The sequence below is a fragment of the Sebastes umbrosus genome, chromosome 7 (assembly GCF_015220745.1).
Source record: "Sebastes umbrosus isolate fSebUmb1 chromosome 7, fSebUmb1.pri, whole genome shotgun sequence".
NCBI classification, from domain to species: domain Eukaryota; kingdom Metazoa; phylum Chordata; class Actinopteri; order Perciformes; family Sebastidae; genus Sebastes; species Sebastes umbrosus.
Genome location: NC_051275.1, coordinates 17412353 through 17424712, shown reverse-complemented (window position 1 = coordinate 17424712; position 12360 = coordinate 17412353). Strand labels below are relative to the sequence as shown.

Sequence of the window (12360 nt, the reverse complement as noted above, 5' to 3'; positions counted from 1 at the left end):
TGCCCACTTTATGATAATCACAGTTTCGCAGTTTGGGGTAAGTCGTAGTCAAGGCAGCACACTGACACACTGACAGCTGTTGTTGCCTGTTGAACTGGAGTTTTCCATGTTATGATTTGAGCAAATTTGTTATGCTAAATGCAGTACCTGTGAGGGTTTCTGGACAATATTGTTCATTGTTTTGTGTTGTTAATTGATTTCCAATAATAAATATATACATACATTTGCATAAAACAATCATATTTGCCCACTCCCATGTTGATAAGAGTTTTAAATACTTGACAAATCTCCCCTTAAGGTATATTTTGAACAGATAAAAAAATTAATTTGCGATTAAATATTTTAATTGATTGACAGCCCTAATGATTTGTGCAACAGTAATTGATAGCTGCTGTGTGTGTGAGAGAGAGAGCGAGACAGTGTGTGTGTGTGTGTGTGTTCTGCTGTCTACTTTTATCACAAAACTTTTTTCTACAGAGCTTGAACGTTGCAGACACACATTTTCATAATTAGAAGCGTCAGGATATCCCGTTCCCAAAATCATTACAAAGATTCTTTAAGGTCACTGTATACAAACGCGCGCGGACACTAACCATGCACACACACGCTCAACCAGTTATTACACCAAAAAGACACATTCATTTCACGGACAGTCAATCAGTCAATTACACACTGATAGCCGTGGCACACTGCTAACAAGGTTAAATAAATGTCAACTCATTCTGCAGTACTTGAATGCTCACTCATACATACATCAGCAGGAGAACAGAAGCAACCTTAATTATTATTCAGTCCAAGGGGCCGGAGAGTTTCTAACATCATGCATAAACACAAGTATCAAACATCTTACATTTAAGGGTCGGCAAAGACAAAAAAGTATAATCGGTTGAAGGATAAAATGTTTGACATTTGATGCTTATTTACTTTTGATGCTATGTCATGCTATGTTTATTTTCACCATTCCAGAAAGTGTTACTTTAAGTCCTGCAGCTGAAAATCTCCTGAATACCTCTGCCTTTTCCGTCCCCCTTTTATGCGCAAGCTTTCCACAGTGGCGAGACAAATCAATTCAACATTTCCTTTCCTTTCAGGCTCCTACAAAAAGTCCTGCCGCGCAGAATCCCTCTGAAATATAGCAATCCATTTCTACTGCTTTCTCCTATCTGTGTCTTTTTACTCTGCGGTTGTTTTTTTCGTTGCTCAGAGCTCTCGAGTGTTTGGCAGGATAGTGTGTTCTATCGAGTGGTCCATCTTGTATTGAATTGGGCCCCCAATTGATGTGGTGTGAAATGTTTCTAGAAGAATGGAGCAGATTTCTGAACATTATGATGCTGCTTCTGTTGTAGCTGCTGCCGATGTGTCAGGGGTTCCTCTGAGAGGTCATTACATTACAAAGGGAAGTAGAAACTCAAATTGGTGGATGAGTGACAGCACAAGCGCCTGGTGTGTAAATTATTTTAAAACTGTGCTTGTGGATTTTGTATTTAGGACTGCGTGACAATGAGAACATAATTAGATCTATTTTTTATCAATTGCAGAGGCATGAACTGATGTCTTCCTCACTCATTTATGGCCAATTTGTTCTTTTTTAGTGTGAGAACTAGACATTTTCCCTGCAGAAAACACAGTAAATATGATTCTGTCCCTTTTTCACACGCTTGCTCATTTTCTCCCTCATTTCTCTTCAGGTGTCGAACAATCAGCTTGCAATCATACGGCAAATAAAGCAAAAAGAATAGGTTTTACCCTCTCTCCCACGAGGGCAAATAATAGGTTGCCGCACAGGTCTTCACAGCATGTTGCGGGGGATGCATGCAAAAGTGTGCATTTTTGTGTGCGTGTATACGTGTGAAGTGTGTGGATGGAGGCAAAGTGGAGGAGAATAGGTGGGTGGGGGCACAGCTTATGAGGATTTCAACGAGAGAGGTTATGTGGGTCCCTTTTCTTTCTCCTCCCTCTGTCACTCTCACTCAGCCGCTGAGTGAGACAACGCCAGCTCCCTGCCTGACTCCTCATATCCCTGTGGGCTTCTATATTAGCTGCAGGAAAGCATTTCTGACCAGACATGTAAGATCTGTAACTAGAAAGAAAAGGAGTGAAGAAAAATAGGCAACAAAGAAAAGAGAGGAAAATTAGCTTGATCTGAGTTGACACCACGCAGGGATATTCTCAGTATCTCCAATTTGAAAACATCTGCACAGGTAAGATATCTCTATCCGCTGATTAATTGCATGCATTGATATTTACATATGCATCCACACAATAAGGACACACAAACATAGCATCAATATTTTTCCCCAACTGGGTTTTTCCCACGAATGTTTGCTCTATTCATTTGTTTTTATTGCTTAAAATTAAGAGGTGTCATTTAGACGTCATGTGGTGTAATTTGCATAATTTCTTTATTAAAAATGTAATTTGAAAATCAATTACTATTTCAGGTTGCCGATGAAGTATCATCTTATGCAAGCAGCATTTAGGGGCTGGACATAATAATGTAACACCTGATGGAAAAGGACCTGAATGGTGAAATAACTTAAAAATGCGTCCATAAAAGTGGGCCAAATTAGGATGAATGCCAATTGGCAGCATTTGTAGACTTTGAAGGAGGTCTGACAATCTGCACTTTGATATGTGAGTTTTCAAAAGGAGCATAAGCGGAGCACCAAAAAGGCAGAAGCATCTTTGACCAAACGGCAGCAGCATCAGTCCAATCAGTACTGACAACATCTTGCAGGCTGTGGGGTAGTTATGTCATATGTACATATATTGTATGCACATACATCAATTAGAAATATGTGGCACTACTGTATTTTGTAATAATATAGTATAAACATGTGTTCAAGTAGAAAACACATAAGTGTACATTTTACAACATATAGGATTTTTCTATGAATAATTAATATTACATATTTTATGGGAAATCTTGGAGTAGGATGCAAAATATAGACAAATTAAACTGACAAATGACAAACAGCAATTACAGAATGAAACTATGTTAGATTAGATTAGATTAGATTTCCTTTATTGTCATTGTACAGGCACAACGAAATTGAGTTTGCGACTCCCCATCACATACACGATGCATTAAAAGACATTCTATAAATATAGGGTGCTGTATAAAGACAGCTATGAAGTTGTTGTATGTGCAAACTGTCATAAAGGGCAGTAAAAGTAAGTAGTAAATCTAAAACAATATAAAAGACAATGATTATAATAAATAATTAAATACATAATAAATAGTATAATATAATCAGTTGGCATGTGCAATATCATAAACAAATGCTATGGATGGGACATGCACATACACATGTGCAGAATCTCCCAGATATTGAATGTATTCAGGAAGCACAGCCACAAGATGTTCACCCACTCCTCATTTTTTTCTAAGTCTAAGTGGCATGCAGCAATCATTCTGCAAGCTCATTCCTCTTGTATGTTGAGGATTTTTAAAACAGTAAAAATAGCATTTTGTTATTGCCTGTAAATCAATATAATTTCCTCAAAAGAAAATTATGCCCTGCCAATAGCACAAATATGAGTTATTTAGAATTTTAAAGCATGCTTTTTCATGTCTAATCCCATTTCCTACAAAGGATGTAATTTCAATAGTTAAAATTGACCATTTTTCTGGCTCTCTGTAGCACTAAGCATCTGTGTGCATCCTGTCAGGATAAATGAAGAGCAGAAGGGAGGGGTGCACTGCCAGAATAGCAGAGCTGAAAGCTGAACAGCATGACATTTATAAGCTCTGTTGTTACAAAATCATAACCTGAAGACAAACAAGAACACCAACATCAGTAATAGGATAAAACTGCTGAAGCTTCTTGCATTAATAAGGCAACGAAAAATAGTTTGGCAATTAGGGAAGTATTAATTTCTTATCTGTGATGTAACGCATGAATGCACACTCCTACGCTGCAGCATCAACAACAAAGTTCTTGACCAGTTGGAAACACTTTTTTGGAAGCTGATAAATTCTGCTTACTGGCATTCAACCAAACGCAGCTAACCATAAAACCTTATGTGTTGACTTTTCTACTCTCTGCACTTGTCCGAATGTGTACGTATGTGTTTGGACATTTTAAATTGTGATGGGTTGTTCCTTGGCAGAGCCAATGCTATTAGAGTGGCTTTGACCTCTCTTAATGAAAGGGTCAGCAGAAGATAATAACATTTTGCCAGGAGTTGATCATTAGCCCTGCAGACTGGAAAAGACATTCTCGCTGCAGTGTGAAATTTTCAGTGTGTACTACTCACCTTAAAATACCTAAAAGCCCCCAGTAGCTGGTGGTTCAGACTTCCATATTACTTCAATTCATACAAAACATCTCAGTTGTGGAGAGTGTATTGTAGACTGACAAAAAAATTTGGTCTTTTCTGTCTGCCAAAGCATCTCCACTTAAACCATCATACAATTTTGTGTGTCAATAATGCAGAGTCAAAAGCATCCGGTCTCCCACATTTCCAGTGCAAATAATGAGGCACACCATTAAGTCATCTCATCAGAATTGCATATGATGATCTTTGACCTCATTTGAGTTTCATAGTATTTGTCCAGCCTCTGCCCCCACAGAATCTGCCTCAGCAGCCTCAGAGTGCAAAATGTATATAAAGTGCTCGGGTTAGGAAATGTCAAGGGAGTCAGAGAGAGCAAAATAAGAGCGGATGTAAAGGCAGATAGGAAAAGAGAGCAGACAAAATAGGGTGAGAGAGAGTCGTCAAGAGTCGTCAAGAGTTGTTCCTCCTGTTTTGCATTTTGAGGGCTTTCAATTCTCATCACGCTTCACGAATTAGCTGCGAGGTCTGCATGGTTTCTACAAAGGCCATGGCAACAGTGTTACTAGGCAAGGGTGGGTTTCTTCCAAGCTGTCAGATAATCTAAACGGCATGAGACCAGCTGGGATCAGAAAACATATTCCTGCTGTTGATCATTGACAGGTGCATGACAAAGTAGAAATCAGAGACAAAATGTGGCCTGCCACGGAGAGGCGCTACCTCGAAAGTGGAAAGTGCTGCTGAGCAAGTAATGGTCACTAACAGGTTTTGAATTGGAACATGTAAAATGTCCTTCAAACTTTTACTGAATCACTGGAGTGGATCTATCTGTGAAATATTTTATCAACTATCTGAATCATTTATTCACCCAGTAATGGGGTGGGAAACCTTAGCTGCCCTGTCACCACCTTTCACAACGCCAGACTTTATTATAGGATTGTTTATCGTGATTTAACAACCTCAGCCATAGTTTCAGTTTTAAAAAACTTCTGCAGCAGCTTCTCAGCGGGCTAAAACGCAGTCTAATTGAGATCATAACCCTGCTTTTAGTAAAACACAAATCATGCTTTCCTTTAAGCTATGTTAGTGACTTTTTTCTATTCTATTCTATTCTATGATGCGCCACATCTCATCCTCATTCAGAAATATGACATGGTAATGGCCTACATTACAGTATGTCCTCCATGCAGAAGGCCAATTCAACACACCATAAATATGTTTAAGATACATAATCTGTTACAATCTGTTGAAGGTTGTTCATGTGCTGGTGGAGAGGTGCAACGTCTGACTTTAATGCAAAACAGCATTGCATTCAGGAGCTTACTTCTGAATAGGAAAGCCACTTTTTAATCTATACGACTTGAGAGCCTTTTGAATCAATATGTACTTTCAAATGCATTTCCACACAGACTTTCAAAAGGAAAAAAAAACAAATCCTTTAAGGAGAGCAAATCTATTCAGCCACCAGAATAAATTCTATATGCTTGTGAAATTGTGTTATATGCTATGTGAAACACTGATCTGTCGATAAAGGTCAGGATTTTTTTTTTTTTTTCAAAAGCAAGAGAAGTTGACATTAACAAAAAGATACCAGAAAATCTTTTGAAGCACAGGCAGAGATTTGCTCAAAGCATGGAGCAGTTGTTTTCAGTATTAACTGCCAAAGTTAAAAGGCCACAGAAGGGTGGAGAACAGCTGCTCTAAGCCTCCAAGTCTCCAAACCAACTGCATGAGAACGTGGTTTGCAGGTGGTGGATAGAAAAGACAATCCTGCTCTATAATAGATGCAACAAGCCTCCTGTTTAAGCCAAACACTGTTCCACTAACTTCCCCAACACACTGGGTTTCCTCATATAGGATTTCTGTCATCTGCATTTCTCAAAATGTGAAACATGATCCTGCGGTGCCAATGAAGCTTTATCTTGGCTTTGTTAAAACGACAAACAGCTCTGATGAGTCTTAGCCGGAGAGCTCAGAACATTAAATGATAAAATTATTATAATGATAATTCAGAATAATTCAGGGAGATCAGTATTGTAAAACTACAACTCTGCATGATGTAGAACAAAATACTATTTTAAATAATACAAAAACTACTTTGTTGGTATATGATGGTAAAATCAGATATGCTACTGGACTACAACGTATCCTCATACAGCGGTTCGTATGCTTTCTTATAAAAAGTTATTCCTCATTTTTCGTGTGTTTTCCTACTAATGTCCAGCAACACGTGGCGCATGTGTCAATTAACGTTTCAGTCTTTTCAAAATAAAACTACTTTGTTAGGTTTAGGAAAAGATCGACTTGGTTAACAGTAGCAGATGTGCATTTTATTTTGGAAACTAGACCTATGTCACAGCACATATTTTGGTGAAACTAACTCCATTAAGGATGGTTCTATTCTATTAAGTGTCAGTCAGTCAGTAAGCCAGCGTTGCTGACACAATGTAAGTCCACATGTTGATCTCATACAATGTTCGTAGCTATACCTATGAAAAAAAACATTTTCCTAAACCTAACTAAGTAGTTTTATTTTGAAAAGACTGGGGCAGAAATTGACACATTTGTTACGTGTTGCTGGATATTCATAGGAAAACAGAAAAATGAGGAATATCTTTTCGTCAGAATCATACGAACCATTGTATGAGGATATGTTGAAGTAACATATCAGATTTTACCAACATATACAAACAAAGTAGTTTTTGTATCATTTAAAATCATATTTTGTTCTGCATCATACAGAGTTGTAATAATAATTGTACTATACTTATCTCCCTGAATTATCCTGAATTATCATTATTATTGTATCATTTAATGTTCTGAGAAAAAGACTGCAGTAACATTTTATATTGTTGACAATTCTTCAGTTCAAGTTTAAGAGTTCACTGCAATTTCACCTCTTCATATATTTTGTATGGCTGTGGACTCCTACCTTATATCTACAGGAATAGGATTTGACAGCTATTTGAAGGAAAAATGCACCAGGGTGCATGATGGTCTAATGCATGATACATCACAAGGCATCGGGGCGCAAAAGTATGTCCATCATCTCTGATGACTCTCTAGACAAGTCTGTAAAAATTCACAACATTTCTCATGAGAAGTCATTTATTCTCAAACTCAGAGAAGTTGTTTATTCTCAAAAGTATGCCTGGAGGTATAATTCACCTCTTCCCAAAACTTCTACAGAAGCGATTCATCATGAATCAAGACAAAATAAACCAGATCGCTGCAGAAGCATAAACATAATGAAATTCTAATGAAGCTGTAGCCGATCAAATATTCCTCCTACACACGGAAATTGTCTCATGCCTTAGTGGTATACATTATACATATTTCTTTAAACTGAGGGATTAAATACAGGAGTTCTTGTAAGATCAAAATCAATCACTGTCAGAGCAGTTTTATGAAGAGTTTTGGATCAAAACAGCATATCTTGCAGCATATTCACTCGCTGCAGTGAGCCAAACAACAACTGAAGAGCCCCAGACCAAACTATCTATGCCAGTTATAACTATCTCTGATGTGCATCGCGACAAAACGTCCATACATCTGCTTAGAAATCATCAGAACTCGAGAACTTGATTGACATTCATCATATTTTTTAATTTTTCTTCAGTATCAAAGTAATCCAGTGATAGCAGTCTGTTCATCCATGGGTACATTGCGAACATGGACTGCTAATAGCTAATTCGGCATACTTTTAATGGTGCCTATTTACCAAACAAATATTAGCTAAAAACAAATAGGGCTTAAGTTGTAGCCCACCGCCAACTAGACTCCATGACATCATCATATTGTGAAATAGGTGTAGTATACTTCTTGTTTTCATCCCCAAAAGCCCCCGAAATATGGGAGATATTTGTGGGAGATAGACACTATACTCTTGCCAATGAATTGTTCTTGCCCAAAGTTTGTAGCCATTGCACTTTCACTTTGCTGTCTCCAGAAAAGTCTTTAAAAGGGCCAGTTAATTACCTCTTAGTATCTAGCCATCCAGTCACTTTTGATGTTATATCACTGAGATTTCTTTTGCTGCACCATTACAATGGAGGTGAATGTAATTTTATTTGTGTCGCTCACAGCATTGAAAATCTGAAATAGTCCCTTTATAAACTCTACCTCTGTCCTCAAAGTGAGAAATAATAAGCCTGTTTCTTTTTTGGTGTAGACTATGGTCTGAAATATATGACGTACAGTCATAAATCAAAGTGTGACATTACTGAAAAACAGTGACACTTTGATTCAATTCAATTCCCTATAGAACATGTGCAGGTGACGCATATGGATTATCCATCCCAAAAGAATCCCAAATCTGAGGTTTATTACTTCCTAGTACTTATTGATTTATTGTTGATTATGCTCTCCATTATTTTAAAGGTTGGCCTCCAGAGACATGGATATCTTCGGGGATGGGGATTTCAGTGAGACAGGTAACACCAGCCAGACAGTAAAAGGCAGCAAAAGCCAAGGACTCAACCACAGTGACCCCCTGGACATGTTTATAGGCATAGAGCTTCTTCTACGTTTCAAACCTCTCTTCCTGCCTCTCTACTCCCTCGTCGTGGTCGTGGCAGGCGTTGGAAACTCCTTCCTGTTGGCTTGCATCTTGTCTGACAAGAAACTCCACAATGCCACCAACTTTTTCCTCAGCAACTTAGCAGCCGGAGACCTGCTGATGTGTTTGAGTTGTGTTCCACTGACTGTGTCTTACGCCTTCGACAGCCGTGGTTGGGCTTTTGGGCGCCCCCTCTGCCACCTGGTCCCCTTGCTGCAATGTGCCACAGTGTTTGCATCGGTGCTTTCACTCACTGCCATTGCTGTGGATCGCTACGTTGTTGTAGGTAAGGGACATAACAGGATTTTATACTTAACACATACACTGCACCAAATTTCACCCGATTATTTTTCTACAAATAAAAAATTATGCCATCAGAATAATTTGAAGATGATATAAAACTATATATTAAAAAAAATCTAAACATGGTGGCTTTAATGTGTGGAATAATATACTGCGTTGGTGCTTTTATTTATGCTTTTTTTTCCTTTCTGTCTCAGCTCACCCAGTACGGAGGAGGATCTCTGCGTGGGGTTGTGGTGCAGTGACCCTGGGTGTCTGGCTTTTATCTCTGGCCCTGGCTGCACCCACGTCTCTCTACACCCGCTATATGGACCTGCGACCCAATGGCATCGACCTGGTAGTGTGTGAGGAATTCTGGCCACACAGTGGCAATCTGCGGCTGCTCTACTCCTGCTTCACTCTCATTACCTCCTATATGATCCCGCTGCTGTCGGTCAGCATATCCTACTGTGCCATCACTGTCAGCCTAAAACGCTATTCAGTACCTGGGGAGCCGTCCAACAGCCAGCAGCGCTGGAGCCAAAGGAGGAAGAAGACCTTCTCTCTGCTGGTGGCCTCAGTGCTGGCCTTCGCCCTGTGTTGGCTGCCCCTTCAGGTGAGTCTTAGATCCAGACTGTTAGATCCTAAACTAAAACCAAACTGCGAGCCATTCATAGCTCGAATAATCTTCTCTCTTACTCCTTATATAACCTGTCCCAATGGAATTTGAAGATCTTGATTTGGGAGTTAAGGTTGGGAGGGAGACCAAGTTTCTTCTGTAAGCTCGCAAATCATATTCTAGACAGCAGTGAAGTGATAAAAAAAGTGGAGTTTTAACTGCCCATGAGATGATTAAATTTTATACATCATTAACCACAGAGCCTTATCATCAGGTACATCATGTCCAAAAAAACAACATTATGTCCACAATGAGCCATGCAATAGCCTAACAGAGTAGGATTTCATCATCATATTAATGGAAGAAGGGGGCAGAGTTTATATTGCAGCTGGTTTGCACAGACCCGGGGCTCCATTTCACAAAAGTGCTTTGCGAATAGCTACTACCTTGCATGCTAATCACAAATGGTGGCGGCATCGCACTTCACGGGGTCCGACAGGGCTGCAGGAGTGGCAAATATGGCATTTGTTGTGATTAGTGAAAGGTTTCAAAATGAGCAAGAGGAAGTGTATTTTTAAGAATTCCCTACTGATTCAATGCAATTAAATACAGCCAGGGCCGTGACCAAACTTTTTCCATGCCCCCATATAGGTGCTGAACCTGATGCTGGACCTGGACCCAGACTTCCACATCATAGGGAAGCGCTACATAAATGTCTTACAAGTCTGCTGTCATTTAGTTGCTATGAGCTCTGCATGTTACAACCCCTTCATCTACGCCTCACTGCATAGCAAGGTGCGCATGCACCTGAAAGGCTACCTCTGTCCTTGTCGCAATCGTCAGAGGGGGATGGTAACGAGGGCGACGTCCAGGAGCTGATTCCAGACCATGCCCGGGTATGATACAACTGCTGTAGCAGCTCCTGACACTACATCCCTGTCCTTACCCACAAGTTAACACCTGCGCCCCTAACACCAATGTTAATGTCTGAGGTGTCCAGGAGAAAATAAGGCAACTGCTTAACATCCATTTAAACCAGATTTCTCCATGCTTTTCCAGCATTTTGTGACTTCAAGACATTTGGTCCTCTCTTGTACAGTGTCACCAGAGGCAGTGCTTAATAAGGCCACTTATGACAAACAGACAAAGAAGCAGATCCAGACCAGACTGCAGTTTAGTACGATGATGAAGAAGATTAAGCCATCCACTGAGATCCCTGTGTTTTTCTTGGACGGCCGAGCTGCTGGCTTAGACAATAAGCAGATCCTGCAGCTTTAAAAAGACCAGCAGGGGCATAAACACACCCTTAGGCGGAGGGCTTCTGTAGCAGGCATGCTGGAGGCTGAGACCAGGGGTGGCTACACTGGTTGCAGGGCCTGGTTATACTTAAACAGCAAACGCTTGACTTCAGGGAGTTGACCGAACAATGAACTCTTCTCACCAGACATGGATTGCAGACCAAGAAGAGGACATGTGCAAAAGACACAATTGTGATTGTTTTATTTTGTCCCTGGTACTGAATGTCAGTGCTTCGAAATCAGTTATGTATCTCTTGTATTGCATTTCACCTTCATTATATTTGATTTGTTATTTCGAAATGCACATCGTTTGCTATTTTTAGTGTCATTATGTGGTAGTTATTCTCTATGGTTTGGCTCCATTGTCTAACTTTGCGTGTCACCTGTGCACATGGATAAGTAAGTTTGTATTTGTGCATGCCTGTGTAGTGTGCACAGATTGTGTGGACCTGGGTGGAAAAGAGTGTACAATGCTGGAAGATTAAAGTGGCAGTAGGCTGAATATTTTTGGCATAATTGGGCAAAAATTCCATAATAAACTTTCAGCAAAATTCAGGTGTCCTGATGGATAACTTGACTTCATGAGCACCTCCTCGTTGCTCTGTTTTCAGGCTTTAAAAAATCTAGCCTGTGACGGGAGACTTTGGCCAATCCCAGGTCATTTCAGAGAGAGAGCGTTCCTATTGGCTGTTCATTTAATGGAGACAGCTGTCAATCACTCGCGAACTCCGTTTGTTCCGGTTGGTGGGCGGTGCTTGATATATCCTAAACTGATCTAAATATGGCTGCTAGGTCACAAACTTTCTCATTTTACAGCTAAACAGTACACTACAAGATGTTTCTGAAAACATTTGAGGTGAGAAATAGGCATTACAGTAACAGAATATTGATTCATATTTGATTAGCGCTGCCTAGTTTGACCGTTTGATCGGAGTTCGCTAGTGATTGACAGCTGCTCAGAGACGATAAATTCCATCTTGGTTGTTTTCCTCCGGTCTGGGAAATCTTGCAGATGCCATTACGAGCAATGACACCAGAGGACACAGAGGACACAGAGGCCTATGATTTTTTTTTTTAGATTACCTGTCTCATGCACTACTGTCAGGATATAGTGACCGTTTTATAAAAATAACTTTTTTTAAAATCATATTTGCTCCAATTCTACCCACTGCTGCTTTAAATCTGCAGCCTACATGTCACTTTCAAACCTCTGTTGTAAAATGTAATCAATACCACATTTATAAATGTGTTACCCAATGAACAAACTCTCAGTGCTTTGGCTCTGTCTGGAGAAAAAAAAAGGTCTGACACAATGATCGATTTAA

At 39.7% G+C, this 12360-nt stretch overlaps 1 protein-coding gene across 1 annotated transcript; it reads left to right on the top strand.

Moving 5' to 3' along the window:
• The first annotated feature begins 1996 nt into the window (after nt 1-1996).
• On the top strand, nt 1997-11586 carry si:dkey-202l22.3 (7 transmembrane receptor domain-containing protein). Its single transcript, XM_037775918.1, has 4 exons — nt 1997-2201; nt 8659-9122; nt 9337-9734; nt 10389-11586. Exons 2-4 carry the CDS (start codon nt 8675-8677, stop codon nt 10614-10616), a joined length of 1074 nt encoding a protein of 357 aa, XP_037631846.1. The 5' UTR covers nt 1997-2201; nt 8659-8674; the 3' UTR covers nt 10617-11586.
• The last annotated feature ends 774 nt before the right edge of the window (nt 11587-12360 follow it).